This window comes from Ursus arctos, unplaced genomic scaffold, assembly GCF_023065955.2.
Source record: "Ursus arctos isolate Adak ecotype North America unplaced genomic scaffold, UrsArc2.0 scaffold_6, whole genome shotgun sequence".
Classification (NCBI taxonomy): domain Eukaryota; kingdom Metazoa; phylum Chordata; class Mammalia; order Carnivora; family Ursidae; genus Ursus; species Ursus arctos.
In genome coordinates, this window is record NW_026623078.1 from 77,409,262 (window position 1) to 77,437,120 (window position 27,859).

Here is a 27,859-nt window from a genome sequence, read left to right on the forward strand (position 1 = left end):
CAGTGTGAGCAGCCTCTTCCATTTTTCTCTGACATGTTCTAAACCCAACTGTAAAAGCTTGGGAAGCTCTGCATCAGTGTGTGGGCTGTATTTGTTTTAAAATTATAATTAAGACTAAAAATGAGTTACTTTCGAAATAACACTATTAGCAATATAAAAGGGAGAGAGCAATTAGATCAGGTAGGAAGCTCTCTTAAGAATTCAGGCAAAAAAGATGCAGTATTTTAATGAAGGCCCTCTTGAAAATAAATAGGGCACTGTGACACAAAGATGGTTTATTAGAGATGTTAAAATTGGGTTTAGAACATGTCAAATAGAATTGACTAATAGGAGATTGGAAATATTGAACTGCAGCTCAAAAGAGAAAATGTACTTGTCCAGTTCAACTGTGGTTGAATAAACCTCTAATTCTGTGTATCGGAATACATAAAGTGCCTACCTTTGTTTGGATCAAACCGTAACTATTAGGTGTTCTTCTCCTAGCACCCTGTGCTTCTCCGTTGTGCTTCAGTATTTGTGTAACTGCTTATTTTAGGTCTTATCTGTTAGACTCTAAGCTGGTATGGACTATATTCAAGCAGTCTCTCCCTAACACCTAACATGGTGTCTGATCCCTTCATAGATTTGTTGAATGCTGAAGGAGAAAATCGAAGTAGAAAAAAATGTGTGGGAAGAGATCATAATTAAAAAATTCAAATTTCCACGAAATGGTTAAGCATAAAATGGGCCTAAGAATAGCTGTTGAACTTGGTGGAAAGACACACGCTCTTTTGAGAAGAGCGGTTGAGGGCAGAATTATAAAACTGCAGGAGTTAAGAAGAATAGGTGGTGACAGATTAGAGCAGTCGGTTCAGCCCAGGCATGTTCGCAAAGTGGGGACAAAGTAGATTAGCTGGAGCATTGAAGTGAAGAGCAAGTTTTTCCAGACAGGTGGTTGACTTAAGCCAAAGGTGAGGAGCCAGTGGAGTTGAATGGCTGGAAAGGGTGGAGAAGGAGCTATTGACTGAATCAGCGGATCCTTTCAGTCCACAAATGTGGTGCCTGGTGAACACTTGCAGACATGGGGGCACAGCTTTCACTGTTCGGGGGGAGATGAGAGATGTAAGGGCAATATTGTGAGTGTCCAGGAAAAATGGATATATTCAGTTTAGATTATGTAATTCCTCCTTTTAGTGTTGACTTTTGTTTTATTTTTTGTTAAGCTATTAGGGTAATGGTAACATTGCTGCTCTGAATGCCCCTTTTTGGAAAATAAAACAATTACCCTTAGTTCACCCCCATCAGTTTTATTTTTTTAATCTGCTTAATGGAATTTAAAAGTCTGAGAACACAGTGCTTTTTATATTAAGAAAGAGCAAAAAAGACAAACTTTATTTTCTAAGATTTTTTGAAATCTGAAATAGGTAAAAAAAATTTTTTTTAAAGATTTTATTTATTTATTTGACAGAGATAGAGACAGCCAGTGAGAGAGGGAACACAAGCAGGGGGAGTGGGAGAGGAAGAAGGAGGCTCATAGCAGAGGAGCCTGATGTGGGGCTCGATCCCATAACGCCGGGATCACGCCCTGAGCCGAAGGCAGACGCTTAACCGCTGTGCCACCCAGGCGCCCCCTGAAATAGGTAAAATTTTTAAATGACATACCATTTCTAACTGGCAAGTAATGGGGAAAAACCATTTTGATTTTAGATGAAGATCGACTTTCGAGAAGAAAGAGTATTGTGGACACCGTATCCATTCAGGTGGATATTTTACCCAACAGCATTCCTTCTGATGATGTGGTAAGTTGCTGAAAGTGTATGGCAGAGTACTTTCTTGAGCTAGACATCAATTTAAAAGAGCTTTTTGCCCCTCCATACTTTCAAACAGGAGCAAATACAACTCTAAATTATCCCCCAAATCAATCAACAATGCTATTAATAGACTATTAATGCTTTTAATCTGATTTAGCCTTGAACTGATTTTTTATTTATTTTACTAAACTCGTGTCAGCTCTCAGTAAAGATAAACAATTTTAACAATATGTATTATGAGGTCATTAGGTTTTACATTGTGATTTAGCGTAATAAAAGGAACTGTGAAACGGAACTAAGTTTTTTTTATCCGTAAGAAATGTTATATAAGGCCCGTTATTAAATTGGGAGGCTCTCCAAATCCTGTTTTATTTTTAAAGATTTATGAAACAAATGAGAATAAAGGGAACTGTACAGTCTCATGTGAAGGCAAATACTACGTGGAAGGTCTCAAAGCCTCGCCCAGAGGGAACATTGTTTATCGTTTGATAGTGACTATAATAGATTTAATGTAGGCTACCCTGCATCAGTGCCCTGCGTCCTCTTTAAGGACTGTGACTCCTCCTGTTTCAGTAGAGCACAAAAGTGTATCCTGAGTTTTAGGAAGAAGAAAACAGCCAGTATTGTCTAGGACTTAACTCTGCACAAATCACCAGAGAATTTTTTGATAGTCAAGTAAAAATGCTGAAATAACCAGGACGTTGAGTGAGCCTCCTCCTTGGAGTTTGTCTGTTTTTTGCCTTCCTAGGTTTTTCCTTATTTCTCATGGCCCAGTATAAATAATTAAGAGATTATCCATCTAAGAAAAGGGGAAGGAATTTGTCTGAATTCATGCTGTCACAGCCCCCTGCCTCCCCAATCCCTGTCAGTCTGCAGGAATTACAACTTTGTGGTGGCCAAGTTCCAGCCAACTAGCTTACATCTTTAATGCTGTTCCACTCCCCAGTAACGAGAACCAGTCAGTTTCATTATGAAATTATCAGCAGAGTGTCAAGAGCAGTTAGGAGGCAGTTAGTGTTCATTTTGAAATAACGGTGGGTGTAGTTTCTTGCCACTTTAAAGCTCAAGAAAAATCATCTTCCCTAAATTCACCTCTTGAAAGCCATTTTAATTTATATACTAAATTTTTACTAGTCAGGAGGGTATTGTGCTGGCTCTGTATTTTAATGATGATGAATTTGCTGCTGTTACCTTTGGGGGGAAAATTAATCTAAAGCCTTGGTTTATACACTTTATCAAGAGTGCAATAAGTTTTATTGAGTGGTTTTCCATTCTCCTTTTGTTAACCATTTTTATTTAAAATATATATATATAGTGCACTTCCAGCTGTTGCAAAGAAATCAGTCTATTTTGATAAAAATGAACTGAAGAAAACATTTGTATTACATAAAGACTTACTATAGGAAGAAAATTCTTAAACATACATTTTGCAATTAAAAGTCCATTAATACATTTGTTAACTTGCTCGAGACCCTGTTTTCTCTTTGCTGTAAGTCCTCAGTCAGATATGCTGCACATCGAGCATTTGAAAAGTTAAGTACAGCTTATTATAAGGGTTACTTGAGCACATTGGCGTTTCAGACTCATTTACCATTATGGAATCTGATTTTGTATATTAGGAATGACTGTTCAAAAACCAGAAGACAAAATAACATTACCTTCTAGACTAGAACTAATTAATTTCATAGCATGGAGAGGAGAAATACACATCAGTTAAGTGTTCATCAGTTAATGGTGTAACAAAATATCAAGCTATGAATAAGTATATTTGCTAACAATGAATCAAATAAGAGAATTGCCCATTTAAAAAAACAGTACTCTTGTATTCGATCAAAATTATTTGAAATTTTATATACATAATCCCAGTTAGTCCTCAGATCTATCCAGTATCTGCTTGTAGAGTTTATCATTTTTTTTTAAAGTCAGAATGTTTAGATGAGATCATATCAAATTTCTGTTCTCCCTACATATGACTCAAATTGTTACTGTAGTCTATTGAAATCACCACTCAGTTCTTCTTTCTAAAAGGTAATAGTCAATGCTCAATTATTTGGGGGACTGGATTGGAGGCTGTACCTATTACATTTTGAGTGCATATTGAATTTTTCCTTGTACAAAATTAAGTCACTGGTTGGCTAAAAATAATTGTTATTTATTCCAGGACAAATAAGAGATCGTTGTTTTACACACTCCTGCCTTTTCCCAAATATGAGTAAAGAAACTTGCATGTGTGCTAACAAAACAAGTCTAGTGTAATATTAGTCAGGAGCTGCCCTTCTAGGTGTTATTAAATTAGTAAGATATCAGTGGAAGTAACATAACAACTAGTCTGATTGGAAAAAGACAAACAGATTTTACGTGGGCTCAGGGGTGTTGTACAGTCTAGATTAGAGCTGTAGAGCATGAATAAGACAAAGTTATCAAGAGTAGGAGTGTTGAAACTCCTCGAGGCCGGTGCCTTTGCACCATTTCTCCAGAACACACAACTGGTGTTCTGGAGAAGCAAACAGACTGTAGTTTGGTTGGGCACCGAATGAAGTAGGTGACTTGTATTTAGCAGTGTCTACACTGTATGAAAAATATGAATCATCGAACACTAATATAAAGCAGTTGGTCTTTTTTCCTTTTTAAATAGGATTCACAAAAGGAAAAAGTGGGAAACAAGATTGAAGCCAAATTATAGAAGGTTTTGTCACCTGCCTGAGGGCTTTGTGCATAATTTGGTATGAAGTAGGGAAACACTCACATTCGGGCAGTGTCATTATCGGGGCTATGCTTTTGTGAAAGAAATCTCAGAAGCGTGGCTAGGCTAAACTGGAAAGAAGAGACTGGCGGGAGAGAGGCCAGCGACTAGATCCTTTTAATAGGCTACAGTTTGGGTAAGGAGGACCCCCAGTAGCCAGGCAGGAGGTGAGGAAGGGGGTGGGAGAGCAGTAATCTGTTCCAGAGCAGGATGGGCAGGGCCAAGAAATGACTGAAAGGGAGTCCGAGAAAGGAGGTTAAAAACTAGAAGGGAGAGGGACAGAGTGACTGCATCGTGATCATACGAATTAGGGAAAACAAGAACCGATAGAAAAGAAGAGTTCTTAGAATAAAGTACTTTAACTTTTCACTTACCTGGGATCCTACAGGTAATAATTAACAGTTATGTGTAACGAGAAGGCTGGCCTCATAGTTCTGTGTTCTTTTCCCTGTATTGTAGTAGTTTCTCAAAAGTCTAAAACTCCTAACCAGTTGTAAAAACGACCGTGGGTTTTTTTCATTGAGGTACTAGACTGCTGGTAGGTACAAATAACTAATGAGCCAGCCTAATCCTGTATATCTGCTCCAAATATCTAGAGCAAAGCAACTGAAGATTCCCAAGTTTAATCTGACTTCAACTAGAAAAATGAACCCTCAGTAGAAAAACCGAGCTAGTGGAACTCTTGCTGCTTGATTTCCAGCTAAAGCCTTTGTATTACAGAGAAGCTAAGGTGCAGAGCATGAAGTCTTGCTTTCGTTAGTCTTGCCGCCTTAGACTTAGCAAAAGAAGCTCATGAGCTAAAATTAGGGATGACCAGAGGCCCAGGCAAGTACTCAGGTATCATTTCTTACCTTCTATTCAGAGATACTATAGTAACTGGGTATGTTATTCCCCCTGAAAATGTGCTGGTGCCATAAAATGTATTTCTGATATTTTGTCATGAAGCAATTGATTTCATGCTTTTCATATATTTCAAAGCAAGAAAGGGGGGAAGCTTCTTATTAAAGGGTATTTCTGGAAAATAAGTCCAGGTGGTTGACCTTAGAAGACCCAGAATATGATTATTTTAAGATGTTGATTAGCTGTACTCATTGAACACTTCCCAAAGAAGTGCTGATTCTTGCCTTTAAACCATTGGAAGTTTTCAGTTTATTTTTGATTTGTAAACTGTATGTGGCACCAGAATTATAGAGGGTGTAGAAGACTTAGTTGTCATGTATTACATAGCTGAACTGGGTTTACGTATTTTCTCTGCCTTGACTATCTCAGTGCGCTGTTCACTTAGGGAAGCCTAGTTCAGTCAGCGGGCCCTGGCTGCCCAGCCCACGACTGGACATCCAGTTCTGTAGTTCAGTGGTGGTTGGGCTGCGCACAGGCTGCCGGTTCTGCCAGCCGGCGGGAACCCCTGCGTAGGCCCCGGGCCCAACCCAGGAGGAAGCGGAGAGTACTTGATGCTGCAGAGGATAGTCACAAGCCCAGCCAGCACAAAGAAGAAAAACAATTGTGAAAGTTCTTAGATGATTGTAACGAGGTGAAGGTGTTATTTATATTGACCTTTCTTAACTCTATTTTACTTCAAATCCCTTTTCTCTAGGTTAGTAACACTGAAGAAATCACCTTTGAAGCATTGAAGAAAGCAATTGGTGAGATTTTTGTCAACTCTCCTCATGATTTGCTAGCTTATCTGTATCTTAGGACTTGATGAGGTGCCGGCATAAGCAGAAGCGGCTTGACGTTGCTGCGTAGATCTGTAATTGATTTATTCAGCTGTGGTTTTTAGACTTTTATACTTGTCCTGTCTTACTATAGGTAATTCTTCTCTGTCTGGTGACTTTCCTAGAATTATGAAAGCACGTCAGTGTATTTTAATGCCACGCTTCTTTGGTGGCCAACATGCAGGCTGCTCGAATTTAGGAGAAATAGCATATTTCCTTTTGTAGGAGATGGGGGGATGAAAATTCTGAATAATTCTGAGTGAATTAAATAGAGCAACTTTTAACAGGCACAGAGTACTGTAATAAGCGTGTTTCTAATGGGCTAGGAGAAAGGAGCTGGCTGAGGTTGTTAGCAAGTAGGCATGATAGAGGACCATGTTAACTCTTGCTGTTTTATCGGTTAGAACATCGGGGCAGAGAAATTAACAAACTCTTCTGAGATCACATAGCTAGTAGATGGCGGTGCCAGATTTCATACCCACATTTGACTGACTGTAATCTTTTCACATTGCATGAAGTAGTACTCTGACTTTTTTCTCCTTTGGCCCTTACAGAAATAAATTTTATGATTTGCCTCTTTTTTAAAATTTTAAAATGGTTCTTTCAATTAAGTATTGATATAAATTACTGCTAGGCTAATGATACCTTGTTCTCAATTCATTTCTAACTCGTAAAGCAATAAAGGGTGGAAATTGGCTCTCATTTTTTCAGAGCTGTTAGAATAAGAAAATTAGTATCAAGGAAAGTGGAATGCTCTAGCACCCATCATGCATAAAATAAAATCTGACCTTTTTCGGCTTACTCCATTAGAGGATTTTTTAATTATGTGCTCAATGTCAAATTTACCAAAATAAAATTAATTGAATTCAGTAAGCAATTCTGAATATCCATTATATGCAAGATATTTTGAGACATTTAAAGATTAATAGGACATGTCATGGGGTATGTGGCTGGCTCAGTCGGTAGAGCATGTGACTCAGGCTCAGGTTGTGAATTCCAGCCCCATGTTGGGCATGGAACCTACTTCAAAATAACAATAACAACAAGATAGGACATGTTGACAAATTTACGGTCTAGGGCAGGGGTTCTCAGTGTGTCCGTGGGCCGCTCGATAGCCTGTGGTGGTTCTTGCAAGGGATCCTTCAAGCAAAAAGTACTTTCATCATAGCATTGCATGAGAGTGTAAAGACACTGTTAGCCTTTATACTGCCTCGGTCAACATGAATGAAGGAGGCAGCAGCATCACGCTAGTCTAGCAGCGATCAGTTCCTCAGCACCACACACACACAGTTATTTTAAAATGAGATTTTATTTAGGAATGCTCTTAATATAAATTATTTTATTAAATCTCAACCCAGGGTACATGTCTTTGGGAAGTACACGTAAAGCACTTCTTTGATTGCCTTGATTTGCAAGCTGAACTAGTCAATTTTTTTTTTTAAGATTTATTTATTTTAGAAAGAGAGTGTGCACAAGTCAGGAGGTGGAGCAGAGGGAGGGAGAGAGAGGCAGAATCTCAAACAGACTCCCCACTGAGGACAGAGCCCAACACGGGGCTCAGTCCCAGGACCCTGAGATCATGACCTGAGCCAAAATCAAGAGTCAGACGCTTAACTAACTGAGCCACCCAGGCGCCCCTGAGCTAGTTGATTTTTATAAGGACCATCACTTTTACTTCAAAAAGAAAGAAAAAAAAAGACTGACAGAAAATGGTATTTGGTAGGCATTTTCTGGAAAATAAATGAAATGAAGCTGTGACTTCAAGAGAAAAAACAAAACCATCCTTTCTGTATTTGCTTCTGATGATAAAATTTGCACTTTGAACAAAATTAAAATTTTGACTTTTGTCTGCCACTGTGAGTTTGACAGCACGCAAATATTTAGATGCTTCTAATGAGATCAGTGGTAGTAACTACCAAATAGGATTTAAAAAATTGTGTGTCATGACACGTGTCTACATGTAGAGGCCCTGCATAAATCACTGGATCAGTATTCCCCATGACCATTGCATGATGTTACACAAACATGCGTAGATAAGGATTATTCAAAGTGTTAAATAGACCAATAGATTTTACCATAACCAGTTACAAAAAGGTAGTGAGATTTCAAATTTTGTATTGCATCTAGCTATCAAGAACACTACTACTTTTCAGACTGTGTTGTAATGTCCAAGAAAAAATACCCACGGTTCTGGGAAAGGCTATTAAAATACTCTTTCCCCCAGTGCATATCTCTCGGAAGCTAGATTCTCTTTATAGACTTCAACCAGAATAACGTACTGCAGTGGGTTGGATGCACTTGCCGATGGAATCCAGCTGCCTTCTCTTAAGCCAAGACATGGAAGAGATTTGTAGAAACATAAAACAGTGCTGTTCTCCTCACTGAGTTTTTTCACTTCGGAAAGTATGGTCATTTTTTCATTAAACAAATGTTATTTATGTTAACATATAATGGCTTCATAATTTTAAAATGAATTATTTTTAAAGGAGTTCAACGTTTTTAAAGTTTCTCAGTTTTTATTGTAATATGGAAAATATCAATGGATATAACAATTTGGTTTTCTCATAACTTTCAAGGATGTAAAGGACTCTTGATACCAAAAAGCATGGCAAACAGACTTGCTGCCTGAAGGCCAAATTTTAGTTGGAAGTATCTTCAGAAATTTAGATAAGATCAGGGTATATCTGCCTTATCTTGCCCACGTCCCCTTACTTCCCACTGCTTTTACCTGATCCATGTAAACATGTATGTGTCCTGCCTGGCCTCTGGCCTTTTGAGCTGCTTACCCTGGTCTAGTGAACAACAGAGAGGTGATCATAATTCTCTCTTAGTCATTCAGAAGTGTATAAATTCTTCAATTTTGTTAACGTGCCACAGTTTCAAAGGAAAAAATCCTTAATAATAGCCAGTTTCCTTTCTACCTGCTATTTCTGTTTCCACTTTTTAAAACTAGCTAATTATAACCTACAGTTTGTCTACCTGAAAAGCAGTCTGGGTTAAAGAACATTGAACATCGTGCATTTCATCCTATGAAATTCTCAACCAGGAAAAAACAAACAAACAAACAAACAAAACAACCTGAAGAATCGCTGGGGGGTTGCAGTAGACCATTAACAAATAAGCCATAAATTAGGCCTATTTCCATATTCTTAAGCAGATGTACTCACTTATATCCGTAGTATCAAGACAGGCATTTATTTATTTTACTATCTCACAGACTTTGGTCAGGCCACACATCATTTTAAGATAAAAGATGTCTTTTCAAACTGGAAATAAATGCAAAAGGCTAAAACAGTAGGTTCTAAATGGCTCTGTATTTCCGCTGTGCCATTCAGTATCAAGTTCAGCAGCCTTTTAATTTAGTATCTCATGTACCAGGGCATGAATGTTCATAAAAGAATCATCTTTCAGGTGGGGCCTTGAAGTTGTTTGGCTTGCAGGATAGTTGTCATGCTACTTTTTTGGGAAGAGAGTCAAAGGTAGTCTTTGAGAAAGGATCTTGTACTAGATAGCTTTAACCCTTAGATTAAAAAACTGTTTTGCATATCTACTGTCTAGTCTTATAGACATTTCAAGGATGTTCAGTCTTTTGCTTTTTTCCTTTTAAAACTAGTTCTATAAATTACCTTTATTTTTGACTTACAGACTGTTTGCTTTTATGGTCATTGGGAAGGTTCTGTGAAGATCTGTAATCCCTCTAATGGGTCTTTCTAAACATTTATATAGATACCAGTGGAATGGAAGAACAGGAAAAGGAAAAGAGGCGTCTTGTGATAGAGAAATTCCAGAAAGCACCTTTTGAAGAAATAGCAGCACAATGTGAATCCAAAGTAAGTGAACGGTTGGTAAAGGGGATGTGGGAAGAGTTTGATTTTGTGGACATTTTTTTGGTCATTAGTCGGTAGGTTCCACACTTTATGCAGATCCACAGAACACAAGGTAATGTATCAGGTGGGGACTGAAAACCCTTGGCGGCCTGGCTGGGCGGCCTCGGTGATCTGTGTGTGTAATACAGGCCACAGGGGACGGCAGCTCCCAGACTGAATGTTGAGGATTGTTGCTGCTGTGGTACTTTTGTGCAGTGGTCTTCAGGGACTTCGCTGTGGGTATTTTGTTTTATGTGTCTCGTGGTTTCTCCCAGTGAGACTAGGAAGTGAATGAAAGAGAAACTTTACATTAAATTCCAGTGGATGGGACAGGGGGAGCCAAAACATGAAAGCGCTCCGTACCATCAGCTTCATGGTTGCCCTTACGCTTTGTCCTTTAAATTTCATTTGCATTAGTATAGGTAAGTATTTGGGAAGTAAAAAAAAAAAATCCATTCTTAAACAATTTTTTAATTCCTTGTAGGCAAATTTGCTTCATGATAGACTTGCTCAAATATTGGAACTCACCATACGGTAAGGATTTTATTACTCCAACAGCGATAAAATAACAAAAGAGAAATTGTTAAACCCCTATATAGATTTCTGGCGGAATGTGTTTAAGTAATAATAGTGCTTTTCAGTTAGGGCAAACACAAGATCACAGGGGTGCCTCTGTCTTGGTGGTCGTTCTGTTTGGACAGGCCTTCATAGCATTGCTTCTCGTGTCTTCCAGTTGTCCTAGCTTTCCTTTTTAGATTGTTCCTTCCTTCCATGTAGTCCCATAAGGAAATCTGGGTAATTTGGAAGACTCACATTCTAATGAGACATTTAACCAGGTAATTTCTCATATTTAACCATTTTGACCTGCAAAACACTGCTGTTTCATATGGTTCAACCTCAGTTTTTTTCCAGGGCAAGCCCAATTCTCCCTAAGCAGATGGCTCACTTCAGTCATTAAACTTTTCCTCAGTCATATCCATTTCAGTCCTGTTGTAACTTTATGTCCCAAACATACGGCATCTAACGTAATTGGTCTTGTGGTTACATACTTGTGTCTGTTGGTGCCGAAGTAGGGAACCACAGACAGAGGGAGCGACAACGGCAGGTTCCCTCTGGGGAAAGCGCTTACGCATGTCCTTCTGCTGACCTCAGTGTGGACACTGGCCTTTGTCTGAGGGGCACAGTGGAGGAGCCATAGTTCGAAGCTGTGCTTTTGGAGTTTTTTATACATCAGTGGTATCTCTTGTATTTTCAACTTGGTGAGCTAGCTAAGTCTGTTTTGCTTCAAGCATAGGATTCTATAAATAGGAGAGACAGGTACATGCTGTCGTCCGCTTGCTTTCTTAGTTCAGCCTTTTTTCGGCCGTCCTATGCAAGGCATGTTTCCATCAGTACACCTCTTATTCTAGGCATTTCCCCACCATGCCTGCCATCCCCAGTTAGCTAAGAATTACTCATTTAAAAAATTTCAGAAGAGAATCAGACTATAATATGCAATACGTGATGTACCTTCGATTCAGAGAAAATTGATGACTGTGGGCATTTATTTACTTATTTGGCGCCTGTTAATTATAGTAGTAATGGCCTGTTTTGTAATGGGTCTTATGCTACATGTTTTCTGTTGTTTTTGCTAATTCTCACCGCAGCCCTAAAAAGGTAGGTAGGTGCTATTTGTGTGTGTGTGTGTGTGTGTGCTTTCTAGGTAAAAAGACTTGAGGCTTTAGAGAAATAACTTATTGAAGGTCATCTGGCTACTGAGTGGAAAAATCACAATTCAAATCCATAACTCCGTTCTTAAAAGGAATGTTGCTAGGACCCACCATGTTACACTTAATCAGACTGTCACAGCTATGTGGATTGAATATTTAGAATAAGGATTATGACTAATTTTCTTTTATTGGTACTGTAAATCCTTCGAATAACATTTATTGAGCACTTACTACTAATAGTTATTATTTATTGAACACTGATGCTTTTCTAGGCACTATACTAAGTACATTATTTCATTTAATATTTTTAACAGACCTTTACAAAGGATAATGATTAATTTTACTTGGCAGGTATAGAAACAGGCACTTAGAGGTTAGGTAACTTATCCAAGGTCACCTAGTTACAAAGCAGTAGTTCTGAATAGCTTATATGATACAGAGGTTTTTGTTCTTGTTTGATGTATTTCCTCTTGCTCATTTGCCTACGCTCTAACCACCAGACAGAGGAAAGGGTTTGTTTTCTCAAGAACAGAAACAGAACAGTCTTACACTTCAGTCTCCATTGTGCTTTCATTCCCTTTGACCTTAGTGCAATAAAGAAAATGATAAATGCAAAGAAGCAGGAAAATGCAATAAGAATAAGCAGCCCCACAGATGATCCAGTTATTGGAATTAGTAGACAAGGACCTAAAAATACACACACACGTACATTAAAGAATTTAAAGGGAAATATACACGTGTTTTAGGAGAAAAGAGGAAACTACAAAAGAACCAGCTCATAAAGGAAAAACAGAGTGACAAAATGTGTGAAAGAATTTCATAGGGTGAGCCTAACCGTATATAGGACGTTCTAGAAGAATGCTCTACAGTGCTCACGAGAATATAAAATGTACACTTTGTAAAACTGTAGCAGTTTCTTACAAAGTTTAACTATGCTCTTGATCCTGTAATGCCATTTCTCAGTATTTATTTACCCAGGGAAATGAAAACTTATATTCACAGAAAGATGCGCACATGAATGTCGTAGCAGCTTTTTTATGCTTACCAAATGTCCGTCAACAGGAGAGTGGATAGACTATAGACAAATAGTGATATTCTTACTGTAGTGAGATACTGTTCAGTAAAAAGGAATACATCTTTTTTGGCTAAAATAAAACATCTTGAGCAAAAGAAGCCAGACATAAAAGAGTGTAGCTGGTATGGACCACTCTTACAGGCTGTATATATAGACCGTTTGTATGAGATTTAGGAACAAGCAACACTAATCGTCAGCAATAGAGATCAGAACATAGTCGGATGTGGGGATCTGGGAATAGGGAGAAATTGACTAGGGACATAAAGGAACTTTTTTTGAATGATGAACATTATTTTTATTGGGGTGTGATCACACAGGTGTATATGTTTATCGATTCTTGTCAAACAGTATACTTAAAATCTGTGCATTTCACTCTGAAAATTATCCCTCAGTTAAAAAGGGGGGGATATTACAAATACAGGAATGGTGATTGCAAAATAATTATTAGTTGCCAGAAATAGAATAATATATCAGGAAAATAGAAACAACTGAATAGCTTAAGAACAGCTTACAGTTAGATAGTTATATGAAGTTAATATTTGTGCTACATTAATTAAATTCATCACTATATGAATGGTAATAAAAATGTATTCCCATATATTCATAACTATAAAACACTAACAAACTCCAAGAACTATGTAGACTTATATAACTGTAAATCTCTGAAATATGCATAGGAATACTTCATAAATGAAAACTCATACCATGCTTTGAAAAGAAAGTTAGTATCTTAAAGACACCAGTTCTCTGCAGATGAATCTGTAGTTTTAGTCACAAGAAATCATAAGTGATTTTTTTGGTAAGATTTTTAAACATTTGGCAAAACAAAACCCAAAAGACAGGATTGAGACTCAAATAGTACAATTGTGGAAAAGCATTAGTATCATACAAAAAAAAAATTAGTTTCCCATATTGATAAGAGAAAAACATCTGAGTACAAATATAGGCAAGGGGTACTACATCTTTTGTAGATCTCTTTGTGATATGTAGCACTAGTAGTGACCCAAAAACTAAAAATAAAAATAGGAATGAATCCCCTTTTGCTTACCAGATTGGCAAAGATTAAAAAAAAAAAAGAACAAGAGCACAAGTATAGTCCAATGTTAAAAGTATAAATTGCTGGTATTCTGGCAGTGTGTATCAGAGTCAAAATTGTGAGTGTGCTTTGATTAGGAAATTGTTTGTACGACTGTAAACCTAGAGACAATCAGGATAAAATGATGTGTGTATAAGAGTAGAGCTCTGAACATTATTTATAATACTGGAAAATGGAAATGAACCTGCATTTATCCACTGGATTAGATCAGTCCCAGTGTGTCCACGTGATGGACTGCCCTGCTGTCAGCAAAAAGGACAAGTATGTGAACGTACGAAAGACTTTTCTGCTAGTGGAGCAGAGCAAGAATGGGTAGAGTGTAATCCTGTTCTGAAAAATCACACACACGTGTTCTTAAGTTCAGACTTAGGATCAGCTTGATAGCATGGTCATCTTTCCCCCCACATAGCCTCGTAGCTAGCCAGCACTCTGCTGTTCGCAGGGAGTTAGGAGAGTGCTCTGTGAAAGGAACAGCCTTCCAGTGTTGACCGTGGCTTGTTCTTCTCTTCCAGCCCTCCTCCCAGTCCATCAGGAACACTGACCATTACTTCTGGGCATGCCCAGTACCAGTCTGTCCCAGTCTATGAGATGAAGTTTCCAGATCTGTGTGTGTACTGAGTGGCTCATGAAGACCTAAATGGACCTAAAGCCGAAAAATATGAAGACCATAAGACCTAAAGCCGAAAAATTAAGGCCACACTGAGTTTTCAGGGTTTGCTTAATGCGTATTAACATCATTCTTGAGAATAACAGTGAGACTTCTCTTCAACCAAATGCTTGGCACACACCACATTGGAAATGGTGGAGCCGGCCGTGATGTAGAGTACTTTAAAGATGGATTTCTGCCGTGATCATTTCTTTTGCAATTCCTGTTGGCTTTCGAAGTTGGGCCTGTGTTGATCTCCCATTATTCCATAGTTAAACAGTGTATTTTAAACTTTTCACAAACGTGTAATTTTAAAAAATATGCCTCAGAGGGTTGAAGATGTACGAAGTGTCTACTGTATTCTTACACATCTACACAACTGCTTAGAAGTAGAATTGCTTTTGTGTTTGGTTATCTGCAAAAGCAAATACATACAAATATATTGCTAATCTTGGGGCTGCAAAACTGTTCTGTGGCTTGTCCCCATGTTTTAGATGTTGTGATCTATAATAACATGTGATAGGCATTCTTCAACTTGTTTATGGTAATAAGACATCCGTTGAGTAATATTCCTAGAATATGACCAACCCTAAAATCGCCATACTTAAAAGTGTCTAGTTCTTGTAATACTGTGTTTCCTGCCGAGAGTTTGACCATTCTACTTGAGAGAAGCTTAGAGCTTACTCTTGGCGTACCAAACTGTGCAATATTTTTTTACATCATAAGATGTATTAGTTTACAGACTATACTTTGAAATTATAGTAGTATTTTGCTGTGGCTCCATTAATTAAATCAGATCTATATTTAGTGTAGGAAAAAAAGACCTTTGAAACAGCTACTAGTTCACCTGTGAAGAGTGTGTACATTTTGAGTTCTATCAAAAGCACATTATTTACATTTTTATATTGTGCATTGTTTAAAATCATCGTGGTCAGAAAATTCTCCAAAGGGACTTTTCATTTGTAAGATTTGAACCGTTAAGTTGTGCGCATCTGTTTACGATTTGTATCACATCTGAAGAGTGCGTGTGGCTTTAGCAGTCACGCGTGCCAAGGATCGTCAGTGTGAGCTGCTGTTGATTTAAGCTCCCACGGTTACATGTGTGCTCTGCACATGTGCTCACAGGCCTGTAGTGTTTTCTTAAAATTGTGTGCTTTTTAGTGAATTCCATCACACAGCAAAAATGAAGGACTTTCTTTGCAAGTCTTATGAAATTCTCGTAGGACATTTTGATAGAATAACCTCTTTATAATTGTATTGCCTTTTCAGATTGTTTCTTTTCACAAAGAACAATATACATATCAGAAATTGTAGCTCAAAAACTAATTCAGTTTTTATCTTTTGTTTTTGTTTGAAAACTTACAGTGACAATGGCAGGTTGTAAGTTTGTGTTTATGATTATTGGGCACCTGGGCAAGAAACAGAAAAAAGTCAGGAAGTGACAAAAGTATAAACAGACCCCAGATTGTTTTAATAAACTGAAGCACAGCGTCTTGAAACATCTTTGAAAAGATCCTAGTCATTTAAACCCATAAAATGATACCCAGCCCTCCTGGGCGGTGTGTTAAATGTAGGTAAACAGGACACTGTTTTCAGAATAATAGTGCAGGCGTTGAATGGCCTTGCAGCTGTCACTGTAGCTTTGCCTCTTGATTGGGTAAAATGTGTCGTCACATAACAGGCCAGGTTTTCTGTTTTTTATTTCCCTTTTTTTCTTCTGTATTTTTTAAGAAGTGTATTTTTGTGCATTTAAAAAAATCTAAGCAGGGGGACATGCAAAAACAATCATCATCCACTTGGATGTCATTTTACAGATTAACACTGTGTGCTTTTGTATGAAAAATATATATAATTTAATAGTATAAGTAAAGGAGATCTATATTCGTTTGCACTCATGGAAAACAGACTTTACAAAATTTCATGTGTCTCTGTGGTTTAAAAAAATGCATGTGTTGCACGTAAAGGAAAACCATTTGAATTAATGTTTATCACACCTTTCTCAGTCTGTTTGTAAACTGTTGCTGTGGGGTTTGTGGGGGTTTTTTTCTTGTTGTTTTTAAATCACAGTAGACTTATATATATCCTAGATGACTGAACTGGTCTTGTTAATAGTGATTCCGAAGAAGTGGGTCTTTTCTTTGGTTTGTCCCTTTCCAAGAGATCTCAAGACACCCTGCCGGGTAATGGGTGTGTGTCCTGTATTATAGCCAGTTTGGAGACTGAAAGTTTAGGATTTATTGAAGTTCCCCGTATGGCTATATTTTTGTAGATATTTAAAACTCTTAATAAACTGTTAATCATTCTCTTTTTGCCGTATGCACCTGCTTCGTTTTTTTCCTTGACACCGAATATTGAGCACGTAAACATTTCTTATATTTGTGTTGACTCTGCTTCTGTGGAGTTTGCCATTGGCGTTTACCTGAATATACAGACGCGCACACAACACAAACACCGCTTAATTCAGCTCCTGAACATGTTCTCTTTCAGAATAATACCACCCTGTACCAGCAATTAACATGTCTCTTCCTCCCATCTGAAAAGGGAACCCGTTTGTCTTAGTCATGCCAATATATGTAATAAATGTAACTGAGTTTTTTTGAAATGTAAAAATTCACTTTACAACTCATATGTAAGCAATAAAACCGAATCGAATTACTTCTGGATACGTAGGTATTGATAATAGCTACTACATTTACTAAATTAAGTTTGTTTAATATTTTGCTTTAGTTAAAAATGAAGAGCTTTAGTAAAAACCAGGTTGCCAGGCGGATGCACCCTCACCGCCGTGGCCGAGTCAGAACCGCAGCCGCCGGTCATGACGAGGGGCAGCGAAGGCGGAGCTCCTCCTGGGCGCTGGCGAGGCGCAGTTGCCGGCTCTGCGTCAGTGTTTATGTTTGCATCTCAGCGCGCTCTCCTTGTTCTGTAACTTATACAAAGCCTCTAAGAAAAAATAAATAGCGGCTCTAGTTCCCTCGGCCACCCTGGTTTGCTAATCCATCTCCGGGGAGCTGCGGTGTAGAGGGAACGGTCTGTATCACGTGCTGCGTCGCTTTCCAGCCCTAACTGGTCGGATCCTGCCAGCTGTTCTGGTAAGTACTGATTTCAAGCACCAAGTTCATGTGAATGAAAAAGCAGAGCCCAGATAGAGCATCCAGCGCCCCCTCCTCCTCCTGCGATAAACTTTGCCTTTTCCTTGCGCTGTGAGCCGCAGGCTCTGCTTTAGGAGAACTTGGGCTAAGGCAAAGGCTTACACACGGGGATTGTTCTGGGCTGCGATCCCTGCAAACCTGGCCGGGGCCTGGAACTGTGGAATGCAAGGAGAAAAGGCTCATTAAGAGGATTTATGGAGGAATTGTCCATCACTGTAGGTGACTGCTGGATGTTCTCACAAGGAGGTTCGTGGCCTGTTGGCAGCAAACCCCCCCCCCCCCCCGCCGCCATTTCTGGATTGTGTGTGCTTGAGCGCTGAGTGGTTTCCCAGGGTGCCCCATGCTTTCTTCTCAGGGAAGTCCTGTGAGAAGTTCGGAAGGCAGACATTGTCAGATCCCACCTCTGAATGAGGCAGGTCGAAGCCCGTGTGCAGCTGGTTGGCACAGCAGCGTGTGGAGTAAGAGGCAGGCGTTGGATGATGTCGAGTCAGGTAAACAGTGCCCAGCAGAGCACCGTCTAGTTTGGCGTTTAAGCACCCGACTAAAGCTGGCGGCATCAGGTGGACAATTTCACGCTTCCCCCATGCTGCTTCATGAGTCGAGGGGTTTTTAAAGATGGGGATTTTAGGGCATGTTTGCATGCTGGTTAGATTGATGCAGAAGAGGAATAAATTGGTTAAAAAAGGAAATATTGGGGCACCTGGGTGGCTCCATTAGTTAAGCGTCTGACTCTTGATTGCAGCTCAGGTCATGACTCAGGGTCATGAGATCAAGCCCCACATTAGGCTCTGCACTGGGCGTGGAGCCTGCTTAAGATTCTCTCTCTCCCTCTGCACCCCCCCACCCCCGCGACACAAGTGCACACTCTCTCTCTCTCTCTCAAAAAGAAAAGGAAATATTGACAGGAGTCAAGCACTGAGAAGGCAGTAGCGCATTATACACAGAGCCTGGGTGGAGGGATTGACCTTGGATCTGAACAAGGAACACTTAGTTCATTGTAACAAGAGGGAATAGAGAGACTGCAGGTCACTTTGTAGCTTTGGCAGCAGGAAGAGGAGGGCATTGCCATTGGAAACCTTCCATTTTCTCAGTGGAATATCAGCTGAGACCATTGTTGCCCGACAGTTCTCCCCGTGTCTGTGCATGCCATGTGAGCATGCAGGCGCCCACAGCCTTCATTCTGGGCTATCTCCTCACTGTCTTCTGGCCAGCAGACTCTGCTTGGAGCCAAGGGCAGACCTTATATAAAGATAAGGTCTTTATCATCCTGTATAAAGATGATGTGTTTCCGGCCGGGGGCCTGGGTGGCTCAGTCGGTAACCTTCCAACTCTTGATCTCAGGGTCATGAGTGCAAGCCCTGCGTTGGGCTCCACACCCAGTGTGGAGCCTGCTTTGAAAAAAAAAATGTGTTCTGGGCTAACAGTCAGTGTGTAATTTCGGGTCCCTGAACACGGTTCTCCTGTGTAGGGAAGGCCGCCTTCTGTGGAGGTGTCCCTCAGCCTCTGCCGTGCCTCGGGGCTTGAGGGACCAGCACAAATGCTGATACTCTGGCTACTGCCATTGCCGTAGACAATAAAGCCCTTGGTCTCTGACCCGGGGTGTCTCGTGTGCTCTGCCAACATCCGTAAGTGCAGACGAATTTACAAGTTGAGAGAAAGGTGAGATCTCAGACCCTTCACAGTCCTACAGAGTTGCGGGCTGAGTGCAAGGGGGTGTGGGCGGTCTGACGAGGGGAGATAAAGCACCAGAGAGCAGAAAAATCCACTTTAAGAAGGGGTTTTCTGGGTGGGAACCAGAGCGAAGTGGGTCAGCTGCCCCAGGTGATGGTGTGGAGAAGGCCCGGTCACCACGCAGGTGGCCAGCCTGGCACTGGGACCGCCCGTGGGAGTGGACCATTGGGACCCAGCTTGGGGCTGAAGGAAGGAGCCGGCCAGCCATGCCTCCGTCGCAGCCAGTGCCCCTCTGCCACCCGATGCCCGCTGGCTGACTGGGCCGCCAGCACCTGCGTTTCGTTGCCTGAAGGCTTCCTCCGCCAGGGAGCGGGCTTGGCTCCCGCGTGCCGCAGGCCAGAAGGCCATGTCCCCTCCCCGGGCGTAGAGGCTGATGTGACGGAAGCTGATGTCCCCCGCGCGCTCTCCTCTCGGTGTGTAGTGGGTTCTCGTTGTGACCGGCTTGGTAAGGCCCCCGTCACTGGCTACCTCTCCTGTCCTAGTTCTTCAGTCTCCACGCACGCTTTCCCTCGCGTGCCAGCGAGACCTCTGGGCGAACCCCAACTTCGGCGGTTAGTTAAGGTCACCTGGTAACGAAGGTACCCATGTGCTGGACTCATCAAAAGGTGCTCATCACGGGGCGCCTGGGTGGCTCAGCCAGGGAAGCGTCTGCCTTCGGCTCAGGTCATGTTCCTGGGGTCCTGGGATCGAGCCCCGTGTCGGGTTCCCTGCTCCGCAGGGAGCCTGCTTCTCCCACTCCCTCCCCCTGCTCGGTCTCACTCTCTCTCTTTCTCAAATAAATAAATGAGAAATCTTAAAAAAAAAAAAAAAGAGTGCTCATCACACGAATCCCTTGGAGGGCGGGGAAGGATGTCTGCTATGGGCTTGGCACCGTGACCTTTAATTTCTTAACCTTGTTGCCAACTTGGGATTATTTCCCTGCCATGAGAAGGTCAGGGACGCTGAACCCTAGCAGCTCTGTTTTCCCGTGTGTCTGAGGAGCAGGCAGGGACGCTCACCTTCTTACTACCAGACACGTGACTTACGGGGATGGAGAACCAGGGATGTGATGTGAACCAAGGAGTTTGTGTTCCCATCGAATATGGAGGAGGATTCTGGTAACACACTACCTTCTGCCTGGTACCCAGGGGCATCTCTAATGGGTCAGTGAGTGGCTGGATGGAAGGATGGATATAATTTCAGGTTTTTACAATTACCATGATATGAACCTGCCTCTGTCAGCACGGGCATTTACACCCCAAAACTTCTAGCCACTGGAATAAACCATATTAAAAAAAAAAAAAAAAAAAAAAAAAAGATGAGGACCTAAGGTAAGAGTGAGCCGAAATTCTTCGTGGTGGTGGCAGCCGTGGCACGTGGCCATTCAGAATAACTCGAATGGCTGGGGTGTTTTGAGGGGCAGAAGAGCTGTCGTTTCAGTCCTTGGCACATATCCTCGGGTTACTGGTGTCCCACAGGTGAGCTCATAAGATTGATTAAATATACTCTTCTTTTTTATTATTCTAATAGAAGAAAAATAGCTTTCAGTGATGAGGGAGTGGAGAGAAGTTTTGGCTCCCTGGCTCTGTCACCTTATGTCTGACATCCCCTCGCACTTGTATCTACAGCATTTCTTCAAAACAGAACCAAAACGAACACCGGCTGGAGTATTTATTGCGCTCCCAGGGCGCACTGAAGAAGTACAGAGACATTCCCACGCGAGCTGACATGCATCCCAATGCACGGGGCTCGCCCACTCTTGTGCCTTTGAGCCCCTGCTGAGCACAGGGGAGGACAGAGACGGAGGCGCAGAGAGGACAGCAATGGGAAGAACCTAGTGCGGGGGATGCTTGTTGCTTTCTCCAGGGGTCTCTCTGGGGCCATGTTGTCGCCTGGTCCCCACAGGACCAAGTGACTTCCCCAGAAATCTTCTGGTTCTCCTCGGGCCCTCTGTGCGGGGCATGGCCTCCTCGCTGTTCTCCTCAGAGCTGGAGCTAAGGGAGGAAGCCGCAGGCCCCCCAGGCATGCTGTCCTCGCAGGACAGCTGGTGGCCCTGGCACTCTTGTGTGCCCGATGACTTGAGGCTTTGGTTAAAGAAGGCAGAGGCCATGCACTCAGCCGCCGTCTGGTCACAGGCGCAAAGCAGCTTCGCACACAGGCTCTGCCCCACACCTTAGAGGGCAAGAACAGAGTAGCGGACATGTGACGTAGGATGGCACGTGACCAGCCTGGCTGCCCCTTCAGCCCTGTCCCCCCACCCACCATCCTATAACCTTGTGACGTCCAGCATCCGTGATCTCCCTGCTGGGAATATTCTCCCTTCTCCTCCTGGTGAGCTCATACCTGTTCGTCCAGACTGCCCTTGGCATGCCCCCTCCTCCAGAAAAGCTTCTCTGAGCCCCCAGGGTAAAGGGAACCTCTCCCCGTGGGCTCCCATCAGATCCCACCCATGGCTCCTATCCCAGCAGGTGGCGTGTTAATGACATTGTGCATGAATCTGTGTCTGTCTACCTTTCCCTCTTGCTGGACGGAGAACCTTGCCGGCAGAGCCCACGTGTTAATCCTTGACCCCTATTTCCTGAGTTGGCACTTGGAAAATATTTGTTGGGCAGAGCTGTTAAACAGCTTACTTCTCTGGGCCAGACCTTCCCCGTTTGTCAGATGGAAGTGGTTCTCATCCAGTCTATTTTAACCTTGCCGGGTAAATTATAGGATGCCTGGTTAAATGTGAATTTCAGATAAATATGTTCATATAAGGATGTCCATTTGGGACATACTTAGACTACACAGTTACTTGTTGTTTATCTGAAATTCAAGTTAATGCATTTTTATTTGCTAGATCTGGCAACCCTGCCCGATTTCTTGAATGTTTGAGTTGCATGCAGTGGGGGTGGGGATGGATATCATCAGACTCAGATGAAGTCATGTGTTTGAAGGTACTTAGATATGCCTCCTGCAAGTATTATTCTCACCTGTAGTTTTCAGTGGAGCTAAAGATGTATTTGTTCTCACTTTTTTCCATCTGAACCTACCATGAAGTGTTCATCAGCCAGACTTTTTCTCCACATGCAGACCCTCTAAATTTCCTAGACTGGCCTCCACACCAGCCCCAACACGAGGAAGCAGAAGGAGGAGGGGCCAGAGTGGACGCACACAGGGACCTGCTCCCCCGAGCGATTCTGGGCCTCGTGTCTGGACGGCGCGGAGCAGGCTCTGCCCTCAATTCTCATGACCCAGCCCTGCGTCTGGTGCAGGACACTGCTCCGAGCTCACAGAGGGCTGACCTGGGTCCCTGGAGCCCCACAGGCGTTCAGACCCCCAGTGCCGTGCTCCTGGCTTCCGTGAGGCTGCAGGGATAGGGAAGGAGCCTTCTTCAGCTGAGCAGGTGGGACCCCGCGGCACAATGACATCGAACGATGACAATAACCTACCCTGTCACTCATGGTTCTAAACCCACCCCAGCTCCTTGTGCCCCGACGGGACAAACTGTCTAGCTCCCCACCTTCCCTGGCACCGCAGCCGTTCCCACCCCCACTTTCTGTTCCTGCACTGCCAGGAATTGCCCAAGTGCCACGACTTTGCTCTTTCCCCTTCTCCTGGAACATCCATACCCAGTGTGGCTGACTGGGAGCCTGACAACCTCTTACAAGATCTCTCCACACCCTCTCTTCTGACTCTGCTCAGTTCTCCCGCCCCTGGGCCCTGCTCTGTGGGCTCAGACCCCCTCCGCGGCTCCCGGAGCCCCTGCACTCCAGGGAGCACCTTCCGGGGGACTTGAGGCAGGGATCGTGCCTGTCCAGTGCCTTCCTCGTCCCCAGGAAAGGTGTGTGGGATAGATAACTGAGTGAGTGAGTGCAGGAGCTGCGAGTGGCACGTGAGCATGGGGTTCCCGGGACGCGACAGGTGCGCGTGGTCCTACACGCAAGGAGGCAGGGAGGTCCCTGCCACTGCTGACGGAGGGCAGAGGAAGGACAGGGGCCTCCCTGGAGGAAACACAAGGATGGGAACAAGCCCTCATGGGGCTCTCATGACATGCTCCAGGGAGCAGGGCCTTTAAACTGCAAAGGTGGACGCGGAAAGCAGGCCCCAGAGGCTCCAGGAGAGGGAGGACGGGGGCTGCAAGTCCACTGCCTTCAGCCAGAGCGCTCCCGTTCCGTGGGGCTCCTTGGGAGGTCTCACTCGGGAAAGGCTTCTGCTTCTCAGGAGGAGAACAAAATGCCACGAGAGCCCCCAGCTCGAGGACTGGGTTCTGGGTCTGAGGCAACGTGGTTTTCCAGGCTCCACTCCCACTCCCACCACCAGCTTCTTTCTACGGTGTGACCTTGGCCTCGGCCACCTCCTCCGTAAAGGGAGAACCTGGTGCTTCGCACAGGATTGTTGGGGGTTAACGCTGTTAATCCGTCTAGAGAGCTTCGGCCGGCACATGGCAGGCACCCCGTAAGCGTGGTTTCTGTTGTTCCAGGTCTACTCCTACCCAGCTCTGACTTTTGGCAGCTGACTTAGCCTCTTGAACTTCTGTGCCCTCAGCAGGATCGGGTAGTAAGTGTGCCTCACGGTTAAGAAGAGTATGAAATCACATTATAGACGAAAACGTGTTTGGGAAAGCATCAGGAGGCCTGAGCCGTACGTGATGCTGACCTGAGTGAAGGCATAGCTCCCTGAATAGCCCACAGCACTTACACTTGGCCGTACCATCCACGCACTCCACTGGTGAGCGAGGAAGCCTCTCGAGCAGGCAGCCCAGCCGCCTCACGTGCTCCAGGCAGCAGTGGTGGGATAAACAGCACCTAAGACCAAGGAAAACCCAGCTGTGCCAGGAACTCCTTCAAGGCTGGCTTCTCCCATAATCCCTGTAGCAGTGAGAGAAGCCAAGGCCTCCTTTCGAACACACATAGGGTCTCCATGTATGGTTGTTTAGGTTGTGCACTGCACAAGGATGCCACATCTAAAACCGTGTCAGTCACACTGTAAGAATACAAAAAAAAAAAACTTTTTTTGTATTCTTATTAGCACTTTGTTGACTGCAAAGATGAATGATTTGCATATTTATGACAGCAATTTGCCAACAGATGGAAATAGTCTTGAGGAAGGGGTGCCGTTTTTAGTTTACACAAAGATGCCATAGGGACTAGCAGTGACCCCGCTTCCTCCAACCTTTTACCTAATAGAACAGTTAATCCCACATCCATAGGGCACCCCTTTGGACCCCAGCCTTGAAAGAGAGCAATGATCTTGAGCATAAATAAAGAACAGCATCAAGAAAAGCGTCCTGCATGGAGCAAAGCCTCAGTAACCATATGGGAATGAATCGGTGTCTAGACACCCCCGCCCCCTAATTGGGCCTGATAAAGCCTCATGGTCTCCAGTGTCCCCCAGCCACATGGACATCCAGAGGAATCTTGTGACGGCTCCAGCCCAGAGAAGCTGCCACTCGCCCCATCCTCAAAGAGCTCTCACGTGGCGTCAGAGGCCGCAGCCACAGCAGGGCTCCAGCACGGCTGCCTTTGAGTAGAGCTTGTGCTCAGCCAAGTATCCCTTCCCCCGTGGCCAGCAGTCGGGGGAGCACCCCCACCGTGCCCGCCACAGCGGCCGGCGGCTGGAGGTCCATGTCGGTTACGAATGGCAGCCCCGCTCAGTGGAGCCACACTGGTGCGTGCACCTGCCTGGGGCGGGTGGTGGTGGGTAGCTAAGATCATAGTTCAAATCTAAAGTCAGCGAGTGAATCAGAAATCACCCGAGATCAAAATACCCTTAGAAGTCACGCGGATCGCCCCGAATGTAAAGTATACATGGTTTTGAAAAGACACCCTTGCAGGAAAGGAGATCCATTTGAGTAACTCTTCCTTGGTCAAGGCGATGGCTTTGTTTTAATTTCTTCCCCGTGGAAGTCAGGGAAGCCATATGGTAACTTAATTGCCTGCTGGTCAAATCTCACGTTTTTGTGAAATATGGCCAGCGGTCAGGAGCAACCGCCCTGCCTTTCCATGGGGTTGAACAGGACACGGTGACGTCTGCCTAGACTTTTACCCCTTGCTTTGTCGCACTGAGTGCTGTGGCCTCAGGAGCAATATCTACACGGTTCTCTGTCTCAGAGAGTGGAGCCCACGCTGTCGAATTTCCTAATGTAGACACGCTTATGATTCCGCAGTGTGGTGTACACTCTGCAAGAACAGACACGTCTTCAGTGTCACCCCGTGGGAGGTAAGTTTTGAAGATGGGCTGTGTAGCAGAGCCCCTAGCTCCCTCCCCACTGGATGCCCTGCGGAGCTTGGATGGTATGTTCCGGATGGCCGTGAGCGGCAAGGGGAGAAAGGCCAAGGAGGCAGGTGGCCTGGGGAGTGACACAGCCGGCCAGACAGCATCTGACCTGCAGGTGACATGCCCCATGTGCCTGCCGTCAAAGCAGCCTGTGTATTAATAACCCTGGGCCTTGACTTTTCCCTGTCTCCAGTATCTACTTGAGCTGTTCATTTTCCTTCAGCAACCCCACCAGCCCAAGGGTCCTATGCCTTTTGAGCACAGAGCCCGCTGGCCAGAGGCCGTGACAGTCCCCATATGCGGTCAGGCTTTACGCCTTGTCAACTCTACCCTTGGAATATTCCTGCAGCTCATGTCTAGGTTGGCTCCTCCACTGTTCCCTCTGTTTTGACGACCACATTTATGGTGTTGGTGGTCTTTTCGTTGAATTGCCCATCTCCCGTACCAGGCGGCTCCTCTGGGGCGCCCGTTGTTTGTCTCCGTCTGCGTCATTCAGGTTTAACCATTTGTGTGTCCCCACCGCCTACCACAGCGCCTGGCACAGAGCAAAAGCTCAAGACAGGTGGGCTGAATGTGTACATAATAAAGGAATGGATTCACCAATGCACGAGGTCACTGAAAATTTTTCTAAGAGCGGCAGTTATAAAATTGAGCAGTTATACTTAAAAGTTATTGAGAAGATGGGGCACCTGGGTGGCTCAGTCAGTTAAGCATCCGACTCTTGGTTTGGGCTCAGGTCATGACCTCAGGGTTGTGGGATCGAGCCCTACGTCGGGCTCCACGCTGAGCACGGAGTCACCTTAGGACTCTCTCTCCTTCTCCCTCTGGCCCTCCACCAGTGCGCTGCCCCCCACCTCTCTCTCAAATAAATGAATAAATCTCTAAAACAAAGTTATTGAGAAGCTAAATTGCATGCGGCCAGCTGCAGGGCAAGTTGTCATGTTGATTGTTGCAAAACAGGCAGATTTGGGGTCTTCTGAAGGGTCTTTGCAGGTGGACTGTCTTGGGGCCGCTGGGTGGGCCGCTGGGTGGTCTTTGCAGTTAGAGCTAAAGGAGCTCTGGACCCCCATATGGACAGGTCAGAATCTGTCTGGCTCTGCCCCTCTGCCACTGAGTGACCGCGGACAAGCCTGAGCCTCGGCTGCCCGTGCCAGTGAGCAGCCGCCCCGAGCGAGGCCGTGCCCTCTGTGAAGCCTGAAGCTGTGCCCAGCGGAGAGCGGGGTTATCGCCTCTAACGGGGGGCGGGGGGCAGCGTCAGCACAGTGGTCTGCCACCCTCACCCATCCCTACCTGTCCAGGGCATCCCTCGGATCGCCTCGTCCTTCTTGCCCACAGTAACAGCCGTAAGACTCAAATTCTTCCGGGCATCGGGATGTCAGACAAAAGAGCATCTCTCCGAGCTGAGGCATCACCTGTGTGTCGTCCCTGCTTCCCAGGTGCAGGAAGGTGAACCTGTCACAGGCTGATGAGAAACAGGGCTGTCAGGAAAGCAGGGGACGTCGGGACAGAGTTCACACGAGGAGGCAATGATCCGGATGGATACCGATCATCCGAGGAAACGCTGTGTCCTCGCCTCGCATCGCCATTCTTCTGGGAAAACTGCTATGGGCTAGTCCCCCTGTCTGGCCTCCTGTCTGGCATGAGTTGGCTTTCAGAGAGCAAGTCTTCATCGTCAGGCTTCTGTGGCTCTGCCCAGACTCCTGCTTAAACCCCCCCGAGGGGTGGGGGGGCTGGTCAGGACTGGGGGTGCTCTTCGGCCACGTGTCATTGCTGAGTAGAGTGACCCTGTCCCACTGAGGCCCCGGCAGCACCCAGTGACCTGGGGACATCCTGGCTGTCCTCCTTGGCATCCTGACTCCATGAGGTTAACACACTCTGCCGGGGCTCCTTCAGAGCCCTTGATTTTCTGTCTCTGCCTCTGCCCTCCTGCACCCTCCTCTCCCCCCTCATCCCCTCCTCCTCTGCCTGCAGCTTTGGCTGAGCTAGGCTACGGTCCCCTGTGCAGACCCCCCGATCCCAGGCTTACTGGGAGAGGGACCCAGCCTCCCTCTCAAATGCAGCTTTCTCCATCGCTCTGCAGTGCATGCTGTGGAGGGCTGGCC

The 27,859-nt window shown here is 44.2% G+C and overlaps 2 protein-coding genes across 5 annotated transcripts in view; one reads left to right on the forward strand and one right to left on the reverse strand.

Moving 5' to 3' along the window:
• The window catches only part of EFR3A (EFR3 homolog A), a 106,137-nt gene extending 89,192 nt beyond the window's left edge, over positions 1–16,945 (forward strand). For all 4 annotated transcript variants that reach the window (XM_026495395.4, XM_026495397.4, XM_057308165.1 and 1 more), the window contains 5 exons: positions 1,687–1,778; positions 6,128–6,176; positions 9,975–10,078; positions 10,599–10,648; positions 14,507–16,945. In XM_026495395.4, coding sequence (XP_026351180.1) covers positions 1,687–1,778; positions 6,128–6,176; positions 9,975–10,078; positions 10,599–10,648; positions 14,507–14,612 — 401 coding nt within the window. In that variant the 3' untranslated portion in view covers positions 14,613–16,945. The remainder of the gene's footprint in view (positions 1–1,686; positions 1,779–6,127; positions 6,177–9,974; positions 10,079–10,598; positions 10,649–14,506) is intronic.
• Positions 16,946–21,333: 4,388 nt separating this feature from the next.
• OC90 (otoconin 90) overlaps positions 21,334–27,859 on the reverse strand; it is a 34,820-nt gene continuing 28,294 nt past the window's right edge. The window contains exons 14-16 of the mRNA XM_057307804.1: positions 27,048–27,219; positions 24,180–24,286; positions 21,334–21,671 (exon numbers count right to left, since the gene is read on the reverse strand). Of these exons, the coding sequence (XP_057163787.1) occupies positions 21,334–21,671; positions 24,180–24,286; positions 27,048–27,219 (617 nt within the window). The remainder of the gene's footprint in view (positions 21,672–24,179; positions 24,287–27,047; positions 27,220–27,859) is intronic.